At 42.6% G+C, this 24,243-nt stretch overlaps 1 protein-coding gene across 1 annotated transcript; it reads right to left on the minus strand.

Annotated features, from left to right (window-relative positions):
* Positions 1–623: 623 nt before the first annotated feature.
* Positions 624–23,358, minus strand: LOC114657502 (actin nucleation-promoting factor WASL-like). Its single transcript, XM_028809407.2, has 3 exons — positions 22,648–23,358; positions 8,803–8,937; positions 624–737 (listed from the first exon to the last, which is right to left on the minus strand). Exons 1-3 carry the CDS (start codon positions 22,756–22,758, stop codon positions 624–626), a joined length of 360 nt encoding a protein of 119 aa, XP_028665240.1. The 5' UTR covers positions 22,759–23,358.
* Between the last annotated feature and the right edge of the window lie 885 nt (positions 23,359–24,243).

A 24,243-nucleotide genomic window follows, 5' to 3' on the forward strand; every position in this document is an offset into this window, starting at 1 on the left:
AAGTCCCTCTGGGTTATGATGCCACTACGGATTCCCACAGGGTACATGGGGAATTGTAGTCTGCTGTCTCAGCCCCGTTGGGTTCTATGGGTGCCACCAAGGGGCGCAGAAAAACTAGCAAGCCCTACTTTATCAGGCTCCAATCTTACTCAGAAGTGCTCCCAGGCCAAACCTTTGGGACACCGGAAGTACTCCCAGTTTTATAAAAAAAGGAGCTGCCTGCCTAAACTCCAGGAGCCAGAGTCAGGAAGAGGAGGACAAAGCTTGCTGGTGGAGTGGAGGTAGCAAACAGAAGAAACGAAGAGTGGCAGAGAAATTGGTTCTACTTATGATTGTGGTGAGGGAAACGATTCCCTGGAAAAGTTTACCACGATAAAAGCTTTGTGCTTGCTGAACTTGTTTCCAAGCCTAACTGTGTTGGGTGTATGGGGAGCGGATATTTAATCAAGGAAGCTTAATTCTTGATGAAAAAAGTATACTAGTTTACACTAGTAAAATGCCTGTAAAAGTAGACACTATCCCTAATACTTTTTAAAAATTTCATATGATTGGCAAACATTAACGTAAACTTTCAATCATTTGACATTAATGAACAACACACAAGTTTAATAAAATAGGAAGGGTTATAAAAGATGAAACAAGAAACTTACATCTCCAGCAAATGTATGAAAGTATGATCTAGAGCTGATGTATGAAAAATTGCTGTAGAGTTCCTGCTCCCACAATATCTTGCCATCCTAGCACAAAATAAAAACATGATTAGAATAAAAATCAAAAGTTGGAGATTAAACACAAACAAGTACAAAATCAACTCTGACTTTTTGCCAAACACAGAAAATGTTGTGATGAAATTTCTTGATTAATATTATGCACAAAGCATGCATTAAAAATATAATCAAGAAATGAAATTTTGGAAGCCAAAAGTGGAAACAAATGCTTAAATATATTAAAAATAAATTATATAAGCAATAAAATCATGTATACCGCTTTAATAGATTGGTGAGAATACTGAAAGACATATTGTAGGATTGTTAAAATATTAATACTGTAAGATATTTTGCCAAATTCTTAAGGAAATTCTCAAGATACACAAAGGAAATGTTCCTATGTAAAAGATAAGTGTGTTAGAACAATGTGCTCAAACAGACAGAAAAATAAGATTAAAGCTTGAACACTTTTTTGTCACCCTGACACTGCCAAGTCAAGCTGAAAGAATGTCTATACTTTGCAAATTAGTTAAAAACTAATTAGCATTGCATTAGTGGGAAGAGTTGGCCTTATTTAAAGTTTTATTAATACTAATCAGTTATATCATGACAACGTGAAAAAAGTTTACTTAAGAAAGCACATGTACATAAGTATTCACAGCCCTGGCCATGAAGCTTAAAACTGAGCTCGGGTGCATCCTGTTTCCCCTGGTCATCCTTGAGATGTTCTGCAGCTTAATTGGAATCCACCTGTGGTAAATTCAGTTGATTGGACATGATTTGGAAAGGCACACACCTGTCTATATAAGGTCCCACAGTTGACGGTTCATGTCAGAGCACAAACCAAACATGAAGTCAAAGGAATTGTCTGTAGACCTCTGAGACAGGATTGTCTCGAGGCACTGTTTCAGTTAATGACTGTGTTTCAACCTACGTGTGACACTGATGATCATTAGCACCTGTTTGGTATAATTGGTTGACTATACACCTGACTATAATCGTACAAATCCCTGACTTTGTGCAAGTGTACTTATAAGAACTGATGCTGCTTTGAAGGCAAAAGGTAGTAAAACCAAATATTGATTTGATTTAGATTTTTCTTTTGTTCGCTCACTTTGCATTTTGTAAACTGATAATAAACAATCATTATTTCTATTTCTGAAAGCATTCTTTATTTACAGCATTTTTTCACACCTGCCTAAAACTTTTGCACAGTACTGTATATTTCCTTAGAACCTAACTAATAATTGTTAGCGGAAATATCCTCTGCAATTTTATGGCTTTTTTCGTGGCAATACTGTACTGTAAAGAGAACTACGGCTTGGGATGGTGAAAGTAGCCAATAGAATTTGAAACTGCAACTCCCAGCAGTCCCTGTAGTGGATCTGATTGGTCTTCTGCTGAGGGTGCTGGGGCTGTTGAGGTCAAAGGGTGTCAGCGCTGCTTTTACAAGGGGGGCGGTGACCAAAAGCAAAAAAAAAAAAAAAAAAAAGGTTTTTGTAATTTGTGTTTCAAGTTCCTGTCTGTCTGCCTTCTGATGGGTTACCTTTACTTAGCGTATATGCTCCAATAGAGGCCCCCGGCGTTTATTTGCAAAACTAGCCTCAGCTCCTGGCGCTTAATAGAGACCGGCTGCTATTAGAGACCGGCCATTATTAACAAAAACCTTCAGAATGCAATATTTTTTCCCACGTGTCAGTACAGGTAGGTACACAAAAATATTGGCTAATATTACAAACAGCTACTTTATTTGAATTTCACATGCTGCATAAGAATGTTAAAGATAAATGGCAATGTCTTTCTGTACCTTTCGCTGCTATTCGTTGGCCGAATCTGCAATGATAATAAAATTCCCTTTTAGCAGATACGAAGACGGCAGGTCTTTCTTTGTTACTCACCTCTCTGCCCAAAGGGTAGATTTCGTAATCCAGGGCCTTGCAGGTCCAAAATAAGTAAATGCGTCCCAGGTCTGACGACCTAGGCTAATCTTGTTGACAGCGAAAACGATAAGGAATAGGCAGCTGGTTAAAAGTGATGATTCTTCATGGAGACTCTTCATAGAAAAACATATTTGTACAACTCTGTTTATCACTACCGTACGGTATTACAGTATAACGACCGTATTTTGGTCAGCCTGGCGTGAAAATAAAGCAGTTTTAGAAGCCGATATATCCGTATTTCTTATATATGCAATGTGCTGACATGCATATGTTTTACACACATCTATAAAGATACAGACGCTTACAATGTACGCTAGTAGGCAAATATCAAAGACCTGGCTACTATTTGGTCGCGTCCCCTCTGAAGCCCGGCACTTATTAAAGACTGGCAACAATAAGAGACTCGCCATTTATTGGAGCATATACAGTATTAATTTTGTCCTGGATCATTTCATGCGTCTGGATTGTCTTCCATCTGCCTGTGTAAACGAGGACTGTAAATGGATTCATGGCCATCCTGCAAAGAAAAGAGCGCTCATGAACCCGTCCACCTGTCTTCACCATTTCAGGAACTACCGGTAGGACTATCTTTACATTCCCATTCAACGTGCGGATCTCTGGACTATCTATTTTCATCACTACATTTCATCCGTTGACGTTTTTCATGAACTTTTTCATGATTTACTGTGTGTGTTTTGTTTGTGCTTTGCTGTATTTAATGTGTAATCGCCATAAGGGGAACAGGGGTGGTATCGTTATTTTCTTATTTCATTTGTTTTCATTACATTCTTTATTTGCTGTTTGAATACCGGTTTGCTTTGTTTGTCTCTGTGAGTGCGCACTGGTCAGGTCAAGGTTGGTTGTGTACCTGGAATCTCCACCAAAAAAATAAATAAATCACCGTCAACAGTGTGAATCTTGGCGGCACCAGACCGCGACAGCGTTATTCATTTCTCAATGCTGCTGATTGACTGTGATACATCTCCAGCAGAGTGTTCTTGCGTTTTCTGTTTACTTAAAAGCCTGAACAGCACCTGTCCTTTTTTGGTTAATTGCTTTGTTTCTCTCTCCTCCCCCAGACATTCTCTGCTTCTGTTGGGTGTTGTGCTCCCCTATGATGTTTGTCTATTGTATAATTGATAACTAACTGCATACTGAGCTTGTTTCTCTTCTGAAAGAGACATGTTTGTTTGAAGTGTTTAAATAAAGTTCCTGTCTCTACAATCTCCTGTGTTTCTGTGACCTTGTGACGATGCGGGTTCAGTTCCATGCTCCTCTTCTATTAGGGAGCCCTTGAACCCATCACCGTCGGTAATGTCACCGATGAGCTAGACAGCGAGGCAATAAACAACTGAGCAAAGGGGATGATGTTTTAAAGTGCAAAAAGTGCTTTTATTAAAAGAACAAATCAAAAGTGCAAACAAAGTGCTGTGCAGTTCAATATCTTCTTTAAATAAATAATCCAATAAAACATTTGTGAAAACGTGGAGGTTAAAATAGAAAAATCTTCTAAAACAACGAGGTTAAAACGTACAGGATGCAAAATGTTAAAATCAAAAAGCCTGGTATCTTCTGTTTTCATGGCGGCTCCCCTGCTATGCCCATCTGGTCTGCTTTACAGGAGAGTCGCCTACCTGCAGGATCAGCTGCCCTTCTAACAGGTCCGGTAGCCATCCGTTCCTTGGCTTCGTCGGGCTCCCAACCGGACCGAGACTTGGGATATTTCCCAGCGGCCAAGGCGCTCACGCTGGGGTTACACCTGCCCAAAGCCTCCTCGATTCCCGCTCCTAGCAACGGCCAAGTCGAATACTTCTACTGGTCACTCCAGCTACTTAGTCGCTCAGCTGGAGTGACCACTTCCTTCAACCCACTGATTTATGTCGGCCAAACACTCCTCTCGTAGGCTCTCCTCCCAGCTGCCTGCTTTCTCATATGCGAGCCTGCTCTTGCTCGCTCTCCTTCCTCACACCGGCTTTATCCACCTGCTTCCTATCTTCTCCTACAATCTCCGTTTCTTTCCCTTTCTTTTCTTTTTACTTTTCTTTCTTCTCTCTCTCATTAACCGGCTCGCGCTTCACTATATATGCGGGGAGGACATTGCAGCTGCAGCCCATTAGCCACAGGAACAATCATGGATGTGGGCAGTTTCCCACCTGTGCACTTAGGTGAAAACCGCCCACACCGCAGATCGCCCTGCGGCTTGCTACAGCCACCACACCCCCTTGCTAAGCCGCGAGCGCGGCGATTATTTATTTAAAATAAAACGGCCTTTGATGGAAGAGCTGTGGACCCATAACACCACAGACCTAAGCATGACATCCTGCAGTACTGCTGCCGCACTAAGACTAGCATGCCAGCATCAGCGCTTACCTCTGTGTGCTTGCGTGCAGCCAGTTCAAGCACAGCTGGCTCAGTGATTTACGTCCATGGCATCAGTTGCACTTTGTACATATTGTTCCAGTAGTTTTTTTTTTTTTTTTTTAAATAGTTTTTACAGTTCATTAGCAGTGTGTAAAATGATCACTGCTGCAGTAATTGTGATGCTCTTTGCATGAAAAAAAGTGTTCCATTAAAATTTCACTTTTTCTTTGTTGTGACGTTTACTTAAAGTTCAGCAAAAAAAGTATGTGGCGTCCAGGGATGCATTAACCCCCAAGTATGTGACAGTTTAAGGGTTAAAGCCCCAAGATGCTGCCAAAACGAGCTGCACCGTCTAAGGCTTCTGGCAATGAAAACACGCTTGCATGAATTACAGTACATATAGCGGTAACATATTTTACATTCTAGCACTGCGGGAGACATAGCAGTACAGTATACAGGTTTACCTTTACATTCTTTATTTTTAGGTAATGTATTAAGTCGAGTTTGAAATTAAAGTGTTTTGGGGGCATATTTAGGGTTTAAGCTATGAAAATAGGCATTTTTCACAATTCGCGGGAGCTCTAGGAACGTAACCCCCGTGAATTTTGGGGGTGTACTGTTGTTATGGTGTATAAAATCTGCACATTTTGGTTTAATTTTCCATTATATTTTGTTCAAGACAACAGATGAACTACATTTAGGACAAATCAAGGCAAATCCTCTTCCCTTACATCTCACTTTTATAACAGTTGTTCATAGCATAGTACTAAAATGGTTTTACAGCCTGGGAAAGGATGCTGAGTCAATACCTTAGGCTGTTGATTACTTTATGGATGGACATCTGGGACAACAATTGGTTTACAGCCTGGGAAAGACGGACATGGTGATGTTTTAGGCAACATCAAAAAACTTTATTATCTGGGTAAAGATAGATTCAAGAGTTTGAGCAAAATTCATCAATCATATTGACAGCCAACCAATCAGGTGCATTTGTTGTGAAACCATGGCATGACATTTCACAATAAATATGCCTCATTTTGAAAGCAACATCAGAAGAAGAAGACGACGAACGGACGAAGACATCACTGGTCGTCAGAAAAGCATAATGAACATCGATTGCTAAATCAAACGTCGCCCTGGGACATTCATCCTTGTTATCTGTAACTTTTTAAAAATATTTTTCTAAAGACTATATATATATATATTCAGACTTTCCTATCACTACCTATTTTCTATTATTCTTTGTTCCAGTGGTATTATTATTATTCTTGTAATAAATACCATGCTGCTTTTAACTTTCTATGCTTTGTCTTAATGTCTAGTGATTGAAGTAATACGTTAGATTTCTTTGAGCACCTGGAGCAGCCACAGAGATTTGCCGTTGCCTCTGTGCTGCGAGGTTTTAAGGCGGAGTGTGAGAGCTCAACTCAACCGTAGGAACAGTACGTGAAGAAGGTATTCTTGGCTGATAAATGGCCTATAGTCAAGAGTGCCGAGTCTTTGTATGTTTAAATGTATTCTTGTAGACCAAGAGTAATATTTAGGTCTGAGATATTATTAAAACATAGTATGTTGATCGTGGCGATAATAAGTAAGTCTCTTGAAGTGCTGAGTGACAGGCTGCATTATTCCTAAAGCACTTGTGTGTTTTAAAGTGCTAGAGGTTAATCAGTGTGTGTGTGTCATTCATGGAGCACTGCTGTGGTTAGGATCTGTGTTTATGTGTATAGTTATGTATGTGTGTGTTCATCTTAAAGTGCAACAGTAGACCAACCCGATAACGAACTTGACGAGTACACTTACCCTTGAGGGAAAACAGGTAAAGGGAAAGTAGAGGGAAATAATACGATAATACAACTGTATATTATATATTACACACACACATATATACATACAGTGGAACCTCAGTTCACGAACGTCTCCGTACACGTACAAATCGGTTTACGACCAAAAAGTTCGCCAAAGTTTTGCCTCGGTTCACGACTCCACACTCGGTATATGAACAAGCCAGTTTCCCTTTCAGGTTGTACATGTTCAGTCTCTCCCTGTGCATTTCCTGTGCAGTGAGCAAGAGAGAGAGAGCGTGCGACACACACACACACAGGCAGCGCAAGAGAGAGACAGACGCACACACACAGGCAGTGCGAGAGAGAGAGAGAGACAGACGCACACACACAGGCAGTGCGAGAGAGAGAGAGACAGACGCACACACACAGGCAGTGCGAGAGAGAGAGAGACAGACGCACACACACAGGCAGTGCGAGAGAGAGAGAGAGAGACAGACGCACACACACAGGCAGCGCGAGAGAGACAGACGCACACACACAGGCAGCGCGAGAGAGAGAGACAGACGCAAACACACAGGCAGCGCGAGAGAGAGAGAGACAGACGCAAACACACAGGCAGCGCGAGAGAGAGAGAGACAGACGCACACACACAGGCAGCACGAGACAGAGACAGACGCGCACACACACAGGCAGCACGAGAGAGAGACAGACGCACACACACACACAGGCAGCACGAGAGAGAGACAGACGCACACACACACAGAGGCAGCGCGAGAGAGAGACAGACGCACACACACAGAGGCAGCGCGAGAGACAGACAGACGCACGCACACACACACACAGGCAGCGCGAGAGAGAGACAGACGCACACACACAGGCAGCGCGGAGAGAGAGACAGACGCGCACACACACAGGCAGTGCAAGAGAGAGACAGACGCGCACACACACAGGCACACACGGGCAGCGCGAGAGAGATAGCTGGATGCATAAGGTAGGAAGGCAGTTAAAGAATGCACTGGGCTTGATTTTGGTTTCACTTTCACTTCACTAATATATATGATAGATATATAGATACACAAGACTAATTCTAGTAAACATTTGAACAGATTAATGAAAAAGGCAGTTTTAGGTAGCCTATAATTATCATCTGAGTACTGTCTTATGTTAAATCATTCAGCCTTTTCAACAAAATGAGCCACCTAAACACAGCTGAAGAGCCCAGATCTCAGGTCCAGATAGGAAATGTATTAATGTTTCTTCTGCATTAGAGACCATTTCTGATGATGTGCCACTTTCTTGTGTTTTAACAGATGTTTTTTCCCCCCAAGAGTTCATTCAGCATAAAAAGTCAAGCAAAGTGCTGTTCTTAATCTAAGTTGTTTTGTCTTTCCACACCTATTTTGGGATGTGCGAGTGTTTTTAGGCTAGTGATAGGCCTCAAGAGAGATAAAAATATTATTTAAGTAGTTTATGATTCCTTCCTAATACAGAATATTAAAAGCAATTCTGTAAAGTCAGACTTACCTTTCTTGCAAAACTGTAAGCACAATGTCCCCACAAATACATTCCAAATTAAAACCATGAACAGTGTTTAAAGTCCAAGTTCAAACTTACTATCACACACAGAGCAGAAGTGCTGACTGTGCACCAAAGCAAGTGCAACAAATTAATTTTCCAAAGGTTTTAGGTCAGATAAGGCATAAAAACTGGAAAAATATTATAAATGGTCATTAGACCATTTCATGTGTCAACTTGGTCTAGAATTAAACTATTGCTGGCCTGAATCACAAGGGATATGACAACAAACTGAAAGAAAACCCACTGGATGGTAAGGAATTAAGGGTGGAAGACAATTATGAGCACACTGCTACAAAACAATTCTCCAGTAAAAGTGCAAGTGTTAAGTTAAGTGTGTTCTTAACAAGAAAAAGTATGTCTTCAGCAACATACGTGGATGGAATATGATGGTGATGAACGAATCATTAGTTTGCAAACAAAATGCCTTACCTTAATATCATATACCCTGATAAAATAAGATCTCTGTGGATTGTCCTTTACAAGGCATGCAACTCCGCAACATTTCTTGGACCATATAGAGTGCCTTTCAGCTGCATATACTTGAACAATTGCAGAAGATAACGTCTAGAAAAAACAAAGATACATCACAATTAGTGCTGGGCGGTATACCGGTTCATACCGAAAACCGTTTTTCATTTTTTTTATGATATGGATTTTTCTTATACCGCAACACCGGTTTAAATTGCCTAAACGACGTTCGGAACGTGGCGCAGCGGGAAACTGTTCAAGTGGGGACCTTTTTCACTGCTACACCGCTAAATACAGATTTGTTACACTAGGGCTCTTTTTCACTGCTACACCACCAAATAGTGGGCGGTAGCATAGGAATGCCGCATGGTAAAAATGGACAGAGAGCCTGGAGATACTTTGGTTTTAAAAGGTCTGATGTGTAAATACTGTTTCTATACTACTGGATAATACTGCAAGCCAAGTTGTACTTGTTTTAAATACAGTGTAATGTACCTGGGTACTGTGTAATAGTGTGACGACGTTTTCAAAGCCCGTCATAAGTTATATAGCACATTAAATGCTTTGTGTTAAGTGATTCTTAAACTGACTTCTTCTTGTCTTCTTCGCTGCGCCGGCAGCGAACCCCGCACAGAATACATTCACTTCATGATCTTCCTTCTCTCTGAACATTTAGAATGCTAAAATAAATACTTAATATAATTTTCATGGTGAAATGCATTAAAGCATGCATTAATCATATGGGGGCACGGCGGCGTGCCGGCCTTGCATTTGCATGTTTTTCTGGTGGGTTTACTTGGCGCTTCAGTTTACTTTCAAAGTCATGTAGGATGTGGGGTTTTGTTGTGCTATATTGACCCTGCTAGTGTATGTTTTGCTTATATTCATCCTTTGATGTGCTGGCGACTTGTTCAGAGATGGGCGCAACTCTGAATGGATGGCATAATTAAACATGTATAACGAAGATATTTTTAAAGTTCTGAACACTCCGTGGGCTAAGTTTATAACTAGTTTTAATTTCACAAAGACGTTTATCGTGTGGTGATTGGTTATGTGGAGAAAGAAAAAGGACAGACAGGAACTGAGGTTTTAGTACGTCAGATAGAGACAGCACGCGTGCAATATAGAAAGCCCGCTCAGAAGAACATGCATGCTAAGTTTATAACTAGTTTTAATTTCACAAAGACGTTTATCGTGTGGTGATTGGTTATGTGGAGAAAGAAAAAGGACGGACAGGAACTGAGGTTTTAGTACGTCAGATAGAGACAGCACGCGTGCAATATAGAAAGCCCGCTCAGAAGAACATGCATTGAATTCTGTGTTCGTGTCTCCGACCACCAGATCACAAACTCAACATTTATACAATATTTAAGTTAAACCTGTGCGATACCCATTCATACATCCAGTTTTTTGGAGCCTCGTCACACCTGCGATAAAGTTCTCTACACTGAACATAATAGTGCAACTATCAGTAATAATATTATTATTTATTTTATTGTTATTATTTATTAGTTTAAATATTATGCAGTTTAATGATGATAAAGTTGTTTAAAAAGTCACTTTAACGTGTCGGTGGACAGAGATTGTTAACATTAACAGAAAGTGTAGTTGGTTTACAAAAAATATTTACTATTTATTCCTTTTCTAAGACATATTCAGTGCAATACAACTTTTGACAAGCACTTCTGGATATTTTACTAAGTCTAAATGCCTCTTTGTATGGTTGAAAATATGTTGTCAAAATTATAGTTTGTTTTTGCAAAATTTGTTCAATAAAAAGGTTCTATATTTTGACTGCATCTGTCATGCAATGTGATACCTTCTCCATTAGTGCCATCCCCTTGAAAACTATCACTTTATGGGGCAATGCAAACCTGTATTAATAATTGTGTGCACATTAAAATGTTTTTTTTGTACAATGAACAATACTCTTGACAGTGGAATAGGTTATTCTTAGCCAGTAATTCCAGTGGAAAATGTGGTTAACATCCACTCATGCATGGGGAAAAAATACCGTTGAATACCGTGAAACCGGGATAATTTAGAAAAATACCGTGATATAGAATTTTGGTCATACCGCCCACCCCTAATCACAATTAGTTTATTTGATAAGCATGTAAAATGCAAGCTACTTGCAACTGAAAATAAATTTTATTTAAACAAACAGGTGCCAAAGATACAGGGGAATAAAGATTTTTCACTTCATTTTAAACATTTACTATTTTGAATTACTGTGGAAAAATTAATTTCCTGAAATATTTAATTAGAATTATGTATACTTTGAAGAAATCAAAAGAAGCAATGATGATTGTGTGATTGTTCATAGCCACATGAAACAAAAGTGATTGGACAGGTGTTTAAAAATTATGTTCTCACTGCATGAGCTACTGCTTCATTGAACTACATTATACAATAATCCCTCGCTACTTCGCGGTTCACTTTTCGCGGATTCACGACTTCGCGGGTTTTTAAATACAAGTGATTGCCCGACTATCGCGGAAGTTATGTTCCAGACTCATCAGCAACAGGAGAAAATCCGCGATATAGAAAGACCATATAAATAAACATTTTTATAGTTTAAGCCTTAAAATACCCATCCCACATGCTTTAAACACATGTAAACTTATAAAACACACTTTGTTAACACATATGATATGTGGATGTCGGGCTAAGGATATGAGTAACATCTCACTATTATAAAACATTTTAACTTCACGCAAGACAAGACAGTGAGACAGGAAAATTGGTGAAGTACAGGCTTAAAATTATTGACACGAAGAGAGACAAGCAGCACAAAGCCAGCACAAAGTCCACTTCTCCTTAGTGTTCATTCAGCTCCCCACCCCCTTGACAATGCAAAGTGGCAGGAGCATACTGCCCTTCCGGGAAGGGGGGGTTTGAGCGAAGGTGCGTTCAGCTCTCACACCCCCCCACCCACACACACACACACACACACACTCCTCCTTCCGAACAGGCAGAGCTACAAGCAGGCATTTTGGCAGAAGCAGCACAAAGTCCATTTCTGCTCAGCTTGAGTTCAGCCGCCCCCCTTCACAAAGTGAGTGCAGACACATTGACATCTGATCGCCGCGTGCAGTGTTGGTATGAGGTGTTTAAGAATGAAGAAAGTGTTTAAGCACATAGGAAGTGTTTATAAGAGCGTGGGAAAGGTTAACAAGAGAGTGAGAAAGGTTTATAAGAGTGTGGGAAGGGTTTATAAAGCCTTAAAATATGTATAAATAATAAAATAAATATAGGTCGCTACTTCGCGGATTTTCACTTATCGCGGGGGGCTCTGGAACGTAACCCCCGCGATAGGTGAGGGATTACTGTATATGATAAATAAACTTCAAGTGAATTGCAAAAGGGGGAGCTTATTTGCACTCATAACTATAAATGTAGTTTACTGGGGGGGGGGGGGGGATATTCTAGGAGCGTCAAGGCAAGATACACTCATATGAAAAAGAAAGAACACCCTCTACATATCACAACATAATAAAAACTCACACAAACTTCTTAGAATTAGGTAAATAAAACCTCAGATGAACAACACTGGGCATAGTACACAGTAATATATAACAAAAAATAAGTATGATTTACCACAATCTAAGCCAAAATGCAGAAGCAGTGTGTGAAAAATTAAGTACATCCTTACCATTTCCATAGGAATTGAGAAAGTAAGTAGCAGCCAGGTGCTGCTAATCAAATGCTCTTTAACTGATCATTAACAAGTGTGACCACCTCTAGAAAAGAAGAAGTTTGGGCAGTTTGCTGGTCCAGAGAATTCAGGTTTGTGTTAACACAGTGCCAAAGAGGAAAGACATCAGCAATAATCTTAGATCAGATAAGGCATAAAAACTGGAAAGCAATTATTGCTGCACATCAATCTGGGAAGAGTTGTAAAACCACTGACAAACAATTTGAACTAAATCATTCTACAAAGAGAAGATTATTCACAAGTGGAAAACATTCAGGACAGTCTTTCAAGGAGTGGACATCCCTGCAAATTCACCCTAAAGTCAGACCGTGCAACGCTTAGGGAAATTACAAAAAAAACACAAGAGCTATATCTCCGATTCTGCAGGCCTCAGTTAGCATGTTAAAAGTTCATGACAGTACAACTAGAAAAAGTCTGAACAAGTACAGCTTATTTGGAAGGGTTGCCAAGAGAAAGCCTCTCTAAAAAGAACATGGCTTAGGTTTGCAAAGTTGCTTCCAAACAAACCAGAAGACTTCCAGAACAATGTCCTTTAGACAGACTAAATCAAAACATTTGGCCATAATGCACAGAGCCATGTTTGGCGAAAACCAAGCACAGCATAACAGCACAAACTCCCCATACCACCTGTCAAGCACAGTGGTGGAGGGGTGATGATTTGGGCTTGTTTTGCAGCCTCAGTACCTGGGCACCTTGCAGTCATTGAATCAACCATGAACTCCTTCTGTATATCAAAGTACTCTAGAGTCAAATGTGAGGGCATCTGTCTGAAAACTAAAGCTTGGCCGAAATTGGGTCATGCAACAGCATACCAGTAAATATACAACAGAATGGTTGAAAAAGAATCAATGTGTTGCAATTGCCCAGTCAAAGTACAGACTGCGACCCGAAATGAAATACTGTGGCAGGAACTTCAGAGCTGTGCATAAACTAATGCCCACAAACCTCAATGAAAAGAGGCAACATTGTAAAGAAGAATGGGCCAAACCTCCTCCACAATGATGTGAGAGACTGATGACGTCATATAGAAAACAATTACTTCAAGTTACTGCTGCTAAAGGTGGTTCTACAAGCAATAGAATCATGGGGTGAGATTAGTTTTTTACACATAGCTTCTCCATTTTGGCTCCATTTTTGTTAAATAAACTATGACACAGTGGAATTTGTTCTGCATTGTTTCACACGTGAGGTTAGATTTAAACAATTTTAGAACCTAGTAAGGACCTGGGGCCTCATGTATAACGCTGTGCACTATAACATGGCGTAAGCACAAAAGCGGGAATGTGCGTATGCACAGAAAAATCCAGATGCAGGAATCTGTATGTACGCAAACTTTCACGTTCTTCAACTACATAAATCCCGATCAGCATGAAAAGTAACGCACGTGCACGCGCCTTCTGTCCCGCCCCAACTCCTCCCAGAATTACGCCTCTTTGAATATGCAAATCTATATAAATAGCCTGAGAAAAGACAATGGGAAAAGCACGGAGGAAAATATAAGAATTTCAGCGAATACCAAGTGGAGGCAAAGGAAAAACATACTATTTGTTGGTTTAAACAGTGGTATAATCATCAAAAGGAAGTTGATCGAGTGACAGAGTGTCGGAGAAACTCGAAAGCTCAAGTTCACAAAGTCGCACAGTGCCCAAAATAAAAAAAGAAATCACATATCAAAGTCGCCGTGAAAAGGCAAGTCGTAGCCCACCGTCTGAGTGTCATATGAAAGCTTATTAGGGTACAGACAAAAAAAATAGGCACACAGTGGGGGAAAAAAGCACGAAATGTCAACTTTAATCTCAAAATTTCCACTTTAATCACGTAGTTTATTTTGCCATTAAAGTAGAACATCATAAACTTCAACTTAAAATCGTTTAATTTACTAGTTTCTCAAATCCCATTGTAACAAAAGTAGGACATTAAATGCGTTGTTCTGTATTTGATCTTCTTTGTGCTCTGTGTGTGAATCACTACCTGCTTCTTAAACGGGCTTTCTCTTTCTCCGACAGGACACATAATCCATTACATTCGTGATATTATAGCTCTCTGAATAATTAAAATACTGAGATGTATACGTGATATCTTTTTCATGATGATAGGAATGAAAGCATGTTATTAAACATGGGAACACGGTGGCTCAGTGCTTGTTCATATCTCACGCAAGAGGCTTGCTGCGCCATGCGCGACCTTCAATGACGTAATTTATCACAGCAGTACTGTCTCTTTCAAACGTACTAACCTCCAATTCCTGTCCTTACTTTTCTTTCTCCAAATACCCAATCGCCACACAATCAGCTATGTAATAGACGTGAAGCCATTTGTAAGCTTAGAACACTGATTCTTCAAAACTTTTAACTCTTTTAGGGCGGATGTCGACTTTTGTCGACAGGAGGGGTTGAAGGCTAATGTCAACAAAAGTCGACATCCAGGGATAGGGGGCGACAATCAGCTGTTAATGGCAACAAATCTCACTGTCACGTCACAGGCATTCCCTCTGTGCTTGGAGGAATGCTAGACTCGTTGACTCGGCAACTAAACCTTGCGTGTGCGTGAGTTGCGTAATGTAAACAATGGCAAGATGGCACCGACATGTGAAAAGGCAGAGAAGCAAGTGCAGAAAAGAAAACACTCGGCAGACGATGTTTTGCGCATTATCACGGAGTTGGACTCTTGATTTTTCAGAATCGGACTTTATTGGCAGTGATCAGGAGATCGAGCAAGAGAGTAAGAAGCAGGCATCAGCTGATCAGACACCAGCCGATGCCGCGCCAGCGGATCTGCTGCCAGTTGAGTGCCTTCGCGTAGCCGATGCATCTACGGCAAGGTTCGCATGGGATAAATACACAGACATTGATCCGTTGAGAGCCGATCTGGCTACCGGAGTTTACAAGACAGCATGGCTTACTGTTGGACACGACAGATCACCAGCTGCTGTACTTCAGGCTGCTCTCTCCTGATGCTGCTTTTCAGCTACTGTCAGACGAGACAAACAGGTAGGCAGAGATTTTTTTTTTTAATCGCGGGCTGCGTTTGCATCGCATTCTCGTTTTTCAAAGTGGAAACCCACAACGAAAGACGAGATGAAGCGCACTGTGGCATTACAAATAGAGATGGGACAGAACTGGTGATATAACTTCAGGGAGCATTGGTCCAAACGTGTTTTGTGCCCTGGTGGCTTAGGTACGTGCTGCTGCAAAGTTTTATTCACTTCTGTAATAAACAGAAGCAAATCCCGTGGGGTGAGCCAGGCTATAATGCCATACATAACGTTCATAAAGTTTCAGAAGATGAAAAGAGGTGACAATACGGTTTTCATGCAGGCAGAAAACTTGGTGGCAGTGGCATAGCACGATGGCAAATGGGTGACTTGTCTCTCTACAGAACACACTAACAATATATGTGAGAAAGTGCAGCAACAGACAATTGAAAAATAGGCACCAAAGCAACACATATTGTAAGGAGTGCAATGTGGCAATGACTGAAATTGGCTGCTTTGAGCGAGATCAGACTTTGCTGTGTAAAATGTATGTGATATGTATGTGAAATCATAGAGTATGCAGGCTCATACAACATGCAAGACAGTAACATTTGTCAAAAGTAAATATTTTTTGTTGATTTGATATGTTAAACAATTGATTTGTGTTCTTTTTTAAAAAATGTTAGTTTTTGGAAAAATACTCAGCCCTGGGAGAAAAGAAACAAAAAAAAAATTAGCCCTAAAAGAGTTATATAATATATGGGCAACTACTTGATTAATATTCACGATTTTAAATTTGCAGTAACTATTGGCATTTACATATGATACATTCTATTGCAGAAAAAGAACAATATTGTTTACTTAAACAATGGAGATACTTTTCATAAAAAGTCATTGAATGGGATTTCTGTTTTTGCCATGGTACCGAATAGGCACCTAGTATCATGAAATTGAACCGGTATTGGTATCAAATACAAAAAATCTGGTAATGTGATATCCCTGTTCACTCAAATTTAATACAATGTAGCATTCTCAAACCCACCTTATCCGTTATGGCAGCTGTGCGCAACCTGCGGCCGTATGGCCGCATGCGGCCGTGGGCAAGGACTTTGGCGGCCGTGGACGTGTATATTAAAGTGTACGTAATGGCGGCCGTGCAGGTGTAGGGTCTCTGGACTCCAGCGAGTAAGGGGTCTCAACGCCGCGGAATCTTTGTCGGCCGGGTCGGTATGGTGACGCCGAAAGCCGATTTGCTTACTTGAATATTAAGTTCGGTTGAAATGGGCTGACACCCAGGAGTACATTTGAAGTCACGTGACTAGCGGCTAGCCAATATGGAACTGAGAAGGAAATGGGAGTGTACGCCTGTACGGCCTTGTGGCTAAGTCCATACACTGCCTATCGCCATTAGCAAACGGTCATCATATGTGCGAAGCAGCGTTTTCCAGAATGAAATATCTGAAAAACAAGTACCGAACCCGATTGGTAGACAGCAATCTAGAGTCTGGAATACGGCTAATGGTCTCCAGCGAGTCCCCTGACTTTGCAAGTCTGTCTGCAAACATGCAAGAGCAAGGAAGCCATTAATGGCGATGTTTTCCAAACTTCCTGAAACAATTGCTGTAAAGGTTTTTTTGTCCTATATGACGTTTCGTAGACATTTTTTTACATATGTAGACCAGTAAATTGAATATTGTCAGATATATCATACTCTGTTTTAATGTGTAATCTGTAAATTTTTACATAAATCATAAAACATTATTAAGTTTACTTGGACTTACTGGCGGCCGTTATTAAAGTAAAAAGTCTGTAGTGCGGCCGTTATTAAAGTAAAAAGTCTGTAGTGCGGCCGTCAATAGCGGAAAGGTTGCGCATGCCTGCGTTATGGGGTTGCAAAAGGTCCAGTAACTATTAATGCAGGACATTTGATCAATAAATATAACCCTTGTAGCAGTTACGCGGTTACTCCACCTCTCGAACCCTCAGGTACCACTCTTCAGACCAGGTGAAAGTACAATAACTATTTATTTTGTTGTTGTACAGTAGTGCACCAAGCACTCTCCTCCACACACTCATAAACACAATACTCTTCTCTCTAATACAATCCTCCTCTCCCAGACACGTCGCCACCCTACCTCCCAGCTCAGCTCAGTGTCTGGGCTTACCCATAGTCCTTTTATAGCCCCTGACCCGGAAGTGGCTCCAAGCCAAACCCACAAGTCTGTTTTCCTTCCGGGTCAGGGCAAAGTCCTTTTCTTCATCCCGGGAGCACATCGCTTCTTCCAGTCATGTGACTGGGATGCACTCCCGGGTTATAGGGCACACAAGAGCCCACTAGCCCCCCTACAGCGACTCCTGGCGGCCCCCAAGGTATCCAGCAGGGCTGTGTAATGACACTACAAAGTCCATGAGGCCCTGCTGGAACTCGGGGCACGAATATGCTGTCCGGAGGGCTCCTCCTAGCGGCCTGGGGGTGACGACCGGAGTCCATAGCCGGTCGCCTGTCACAGTCCCTCCCCCTTAGCGACGAGCAGTGGGGCGGAGCGTCGATTCCCGCGAGGGACGTCCTCCTCCAGGAGGGCGCGGGATCCGGGCCATGGTTCCGTTGTCTAGACCCCCCGGCGAACCTTGGGGGGACGGTGTATCTGCTGTTCCACCGCTCCCCTGTCCTCCGGGGACAACTACGCCATACGTGGCCCGGTTGCCGGCAGTTGTAGCACCGCCGACGTCCTCCTGGTGGCCTCTCTTCCCGAGACCTGAAGCACCTCGGGAATTCTGTCAGCTCCACCCTGTCCTCCGCCAAGGAGGGGTTAACAGCCGCTTTGCTGCTCTTTGCCCTATCCTTTTCCCTGTTAGGAGACCCGTATTTCTGTGTGGGGATCTCCTGCTTTCTCTGGGGCTTGTGCACAACGTGAGGCTCTCTATGGGAAAGAGAGAGCCTCTTTGCTGTTTGCACGCCCGTTGTCCTATGTAAACTCAGAGGCGGCGTCATTAGTACCGTATCGCTCCGGGTAACAGCACTATTCAGCTGTCTCGGGACGATCGGTGCTTCCCCCGCCTCATCATTAACCAACGGCAACCCCCTTATCACGCGGATCGGGCTTTTAACGTCCGCCTTAGTCCCGAGCAGCGTCTGATACCGCTGCTCCGGTTCTAACGGACAATTACCCGACCACTCCGTCATGGTGCCACACTCTATTGTCGGAGACACAGCGCTTTGGCAACCGCAACTTATTAAACGCGGTGCCGATTCACACTGCGTCCCCTTATTATATACGGTACAGAGAGCACCTACCTGCACCGCCGCATTAATCGAGGCCGGGGCTTCACGGCCTAACCGCTGAAGGCACGTCATCAGTCCCTTCAACGGCGCTTCGGCTGCAGCTCCCAGCTCCTCCACACGCTCCTTCACCTCCTGTAGTCCCTGGAAGAAAGCGTAAAGGGGCGCGAGACATTTCTCGAGCTCCTGTAAGTTTATTAAGTTATTTGTCTTGGCCGGCAGTAAGGCTATTTCCTTATTTTGGTCACCTGCCGACCGGGAACCAATGAGCACGTCCACTCCTGGCACGTGCTCTGCTGATGAGCGCAAGGGCTCCTGGGAAATGGAGTCTTTAGAGGAACGGGTAGCCTCCTGCGGCTGGCTGCGGTCTGCCTTTTTAATATTGCCAGCAGACACTACAGTCACGTCCCGTCCCTCTTTATTAATTAATGGCGCCGCTTCGCTCGCCGCCCCCTTCCCCTTCAGGGAGCTCAGACGCGTCGGGGAAGACGTGTCCTCACCTAAGGAACCGAGGAGGTGCTTCCCATCCCGGCATCTATCGCGCGAGGTCACGTGGTCGGTATCGGCGTATGGGCTTCCCCTCTGCGGTTTCCCAGACTGGCTCGCTGTCTTCTTGTCGCGGCCATCTTGCTTGGGTCTGAGGCAGGCATGCTCTCTGTCCGCTTTGTGCAGGCAGGCCTCTGCAAACAGAGAATAAACAGTCTCCGGCGGTTTGAGTGCTCCTCCAGCACTTACCTCGGCCCGTAGATGATCCCGCTCCAACTCCCGGTAATAATCGTCGGGAGTCGCGATTCTACGCGGCTCCGGTTGTCTGTCCGCTCGGGTTTGCTCGGCTTTGAGCCGTGCCTGATCCTCCTCACCGCCTGTTAGGTAAGTCCACAGCGTCTCCATCGGGTCTGGGACCGAAGTCTTCTGGACAACTCCAGCCTTCTTCCCAGTCTTCTTCCCCATACTCGCCTGCTGTAGAGGACGGCTCTCAGCTGCAGCGCTCTTGGTCGCGGGTGGAGTTTTCACCTCCGCGGTTACTAGAGGGACCTTTCTAGGGTTCTCTGCCACAACGAATTTAAGTATTAATGCAGATCCTCTGCCTCCAGACGGCCAGAGACTCCTGCCGACTACGCCAGTGTAGCAGTTACGCGGTTACTCCACCTCTCGAACCCTCAGGTACCACTCTTCAGACCAGGTGAAAGTACAATAACTATTTATTTTGTTGTTGTACAGTAGTGCACCAAGCACTCTCCTCCACACACTCATAAACACAATACTCTTCTCTCTAATACAATCCTCCTCTCCCAGACACGTCGCCACCCTACCTCCCAGCTCAGCTCAGTGTCTGGGCTTACCCATAGTCCTTTTATAGCCCCTGACCCGGAAGTGGCTCCAAGCCAAACCCACAAGTCTGTTTTCCTTCCGGGTCAGGGCAAAGTCCTTTTCTTCATCCCGGGAGCACATCGCTTCTTCCAGTCATGTGACTGGGATGCACTCCCGGGTTATAGGGCACACAAGAGCCCACTAGCCCCCCTACAGCGACTCCTGGCGGCCCCCAAGGTATCCAGCAGGGCTGTGTAATGACACTACAAAGTCCATGAGGCCCTGCTGGAACTCGGGGCACGAATATGCTGTCCGGAGGGCTCCTCCTAGCGGCCTGGGGGTGACGACCGGAGTCCATAGCCGGTCGCCTGTCACACCCTGTTAAAATTTACTTTAGTTGGTGGTGATGAACTCAGGGTGGGCACTGTGAGATACTGTATATAACTTTATTCAACTTTAATTAAAAAAAAAAAAGAGTTCTAAAATAAATTCATTTTTGTCCTTAAATAATAAAAGGTTCCAAGACCTTGTGTTAAGGTGGTTATTTATCCTTACACAAAATAACTACAAAATGTCCCAACAAGCACCCAATAAAAAATAACATGTATAGGAAACAAAGCATATTCATCTCTTAGAACAACCTGTTAAGAGGATGCTACTTCGCCCCTGTGCTTAATTACAATATTCCAGTATGGTCAAAATGACCCTGCCCTTGGTACAGGCTGAACTATTATGTGATCAACCTTTCAATCAGGTAACTTGACCAGATAACTAAGAAAGTAGAAAGGGTACACTCGGAGAAACAATTTTTGCCTCCCAAAAGAACCATTTACAAAGAGGCTGATGATGGAACCTTTATTTAGATAGGCAACAGGTCCCAAAAATAACCATAAATAGATAAAAACACATTTGTGAAATCCAGTGATTTCATGAATTTAAAAGGACTCATGTTGCATACAATAACACAGTCCAAACTTCATGTCTTTTTGATCTGTTAAGTATTCTGCCTACACATTTAAAAATAAAGGTACCACTGTGGTTCATCAGAGCGATGCCAGTGAGTAACCATTTTTGGCATCCCAAAAAACCCATCCACATGAAGGTTTGAGAAAAAAAAAAAATTTAGATCTGTAACAGGCTCCATACAGTGAATAGCCACAAACAGATGGTAACAGATTTGTGAAATACCTGGATCCTGCTGCATAAGTCCAGTAACAGGCCAAGTCCAGGTTTTCCTAATCCGTTGCTGTCCAGCAGCTCACCATACGTTAAAGATTTAGATTTTTTTTTTTACATACTATCAGGAAGTTCTTCAAAGCATAAAAAAACAACTTCATAAGCAAAGAACCCACCCCGGAATGAAATGGTGCTTTGTCAAGAAGATCCACACAACATTGTAAAGAACCATATTGTGGCATAAAAAAAAAACATTAAGAACGTGCTAGGCATTAAAAATGTATTTTTTTCCACATTTTAGGATTTTTTAAAAGCCTAAGGAGCCAATTTCACATGCAAAGACCCCTTTCCAAAATTAAATGCTTATTTGTCAAGTAATGCAACCACTTAGTAACTACAGAAACCAGTAAGTGCAATTAAAGAACTGTTATTCTTTAGTAGCATACGCGTCTGAGCAGGCTGCGTGCTAAACAGAAAAAGTGACTCTTTTAAATGAATACAAGTACATGTATAACTTAAAAGTGAATGAGCTGTATCGGTGTATTCAAAAAAAAAAAGTAAAGAGATGAGGTTTTCTCCCTCCCGCCTCTTCTGCAAGCACTGGGGGTCTGTCAGCATGGCCATGTAAAACACGGCACTGTCGCCCTTAACCGATTTCACACTGGCAACGGCTCAGGTGAGCAATACACGCAGCAGGGCGTTTAGGCAAACAGGAAAATTACAAAAAACACCGTTGCAAATACCTCGGTACGCACCTAAGACAAGTCCCCGGGGCCTGCGCCGACAAGAAAATCAGGTTGCGTGAGGCAGCTCTCAACACCCCCGCTGTCGAACCTCAGTTTAACCTTACGTAATCATAAAACGGTGGCGCTTGAAAAGTCTTGCCACTGACAGCCAAAGTCCTGCAGGAAAAAGCAGGTGTCACCAAGTGACCTTAAAACAACGCCATGGGCGAAATTAAAAGTTAAAAGAACAAACTTTCCAGCACCTCCCAATGCCCAAAAATGAAAGGAGAAGCGGGGTGGGCACCCCGGCTACATACAGGGTGAGAGTTGCAGGCCTCTGCACATGACAGCAGTGGCTTGTCCAGAGAAGGCGAGACTCCACTTGCCTACCGTGCCGAACCCCCTTCCTACGCTTCCCCTCCCCTCAACTCTCCGGCCGGTCGCCCTGGCTGTCATTTTGGCAGTGCTTTACGCGGTTCAGTTTACACGCCATTTGCTGTGAGGTGCCTTTTCTAACGTAGCTTTCCAGCCCGAAAAAGAACAAAAAACTACTATCAGATCGCGACTAAAAATGCGGTTTTTGTAGTAGAAATAAGGGAAAAAATAAGAGAGATTAACTTACGATGCACTTCCTGCCGAGGTAACTATAAAGGCATTCATTTTCCTGGGGCGTTAGGAGCAGCGAACCAATATTGTTGACCCGCCGCGTCTGTGAAGGATGTTGACTGTTCATTTTGCGCTTTCCCTTTCTCGTAGCTGAACAGTGTGAATAAAATAAGGGAGGGATGAAGCAGTAAATCTCCCGTACGTCGTATCATATATTTGAATAGTCACTGATTAGCGTGGCCTTCCGCCGGATTTTTTCATGAATGCTTTTTATTCCAGTCCAACGGGTGTAAATCAGGTTTCAGAAGTGCAGAGCTCAAGCGCAGACTAGAAAAAGGAAATAAAAATATAAACAAATATTATCGGATCCTTGAAATCTCCGGATGTCCCTAAACAGACAAAAAGCTAAACTTTCATCACAACTCCTGCAGGAGCAGCGGCAGCAGCGCAATCCAACATGGCAGGAGGAAGGATAAACCACTCAACTGATGGGAGAGGGGGGGGTGAGACTAGGAAGCAACCAGGAAAACAACCTGGTTAAACGCTCTATTAGCCCCCTTCTCCACATCCTCTAAACAAGTCTCGTTTATCTTTACTCAAACCACGTGCCTTAAACAAGTTTCTGCTTTGTCTGTAGCCGTTCACAAAGATGCTGGATGTTGCGTCTCCTCCAGGGAATTCCGGACACGGCTGTAAAATAAAGGAAATGGTTTGTCCCTGTTTTTTTTCTTCGCCTTTGGAATTTGTAATGCGGCTCTGGGAGAAGGTTGAAGGGTGCGGAATGAGGTAACGTCCTGTTAAGGATGATGAAATTGTCGCAAACCTCGCACGCTTTTTATTTTGAATCCAAGGCGAAATAAAAGTAAGCACTGGCGATGCGGGTTTGACCCGGGCGCCACGATCTTAGAGATGACACAACTTAAAACGCTCTTGCACACAATTTGGTGTTAACGTGCGTTGATGGCAGTAATCTTTATCTGTCTTACAAATAAAGCGCTGCCCTGAAAAAAACGTATTAGAATTAAGGTGAAATACATGGTGCACTACACACAGTGAGATAGGCCGTCTTTGTTTTCTGACAAATGGACCTTTTGTCTTAGTGGTTACGGTCCTGAATTGTAAACGACCAGATTGCGCATTCCCATTCCACTAGTAATTTCGCATTATTAAATTTAAGGAAAATGAGGGAAAAAAGCGATCCCTCTGTATTTGTGGAGTGTGTGTTTGCTGTAGAGAGGAGCTATAAAAAGTTTCTTCTACCATGAATTCGTTCGTTGTTTTATTGTAAAGTAACAGGATAAGCAAAATTATTCCCAAGACCAACGAAAAAATTATACTTAACATATTACTAAACAAAAATATTTGTCTCACACTTGGCAGACTTGTGTGTTGAGCGCTACACATATTGTTTAGCTGTTAAGGAGATGTAAGCTGCTAGTCTGTTCATTCAAAAAAGTTAAGAATCACTTAGACATTTTCATTTTTCTGATAGAAAATTATAACGATTATTTTTATCAGTGTACCATTAAATTGATTTAAAAATTCAACAAAGACATCACTAGTGTTGCTACCGTAATAGCTGTTACTGCTTGATCTGACTGATGTTAAGTTT

This window comes from Erpetoichthys calabaricus, chromosome 1, assembly GCF_900747795.2.
Source record: "Erpetoichthys calabaricus chromosome 1, fErpCal1.3, whole genome shotgun sequence".
Lineage (NCBI taxonomy): Eukaryota > Metazoa > Chordata > Cladistia > Polypteriformes > Polypteridae > Erpetoichthys > Erpetoichthys calabaricus.

Coding starts and splice junctions, on each gene's coding strand:
- LOC114657502 (XM_028809407.2), bottom strand. CDS start 22,758: ATGAACAGTCAACATCCTTCACAGACGCGGCGGGTCAACAATATTGGT. Junction 8,938..22,647: donor ACCTCGGCAGGAAGTGCATC/GTAAGTTAATCT, acceptor TGTTTTTTCTAG/ACGTTATCTTCTGCAATTGT. Junction 738..8,802: donor TCAGGGTATATGATATTAAG/GTAAGGCATTTT, acceptor ATTTTGTGCTAG/GATGGCAAGATATTGTGGGA.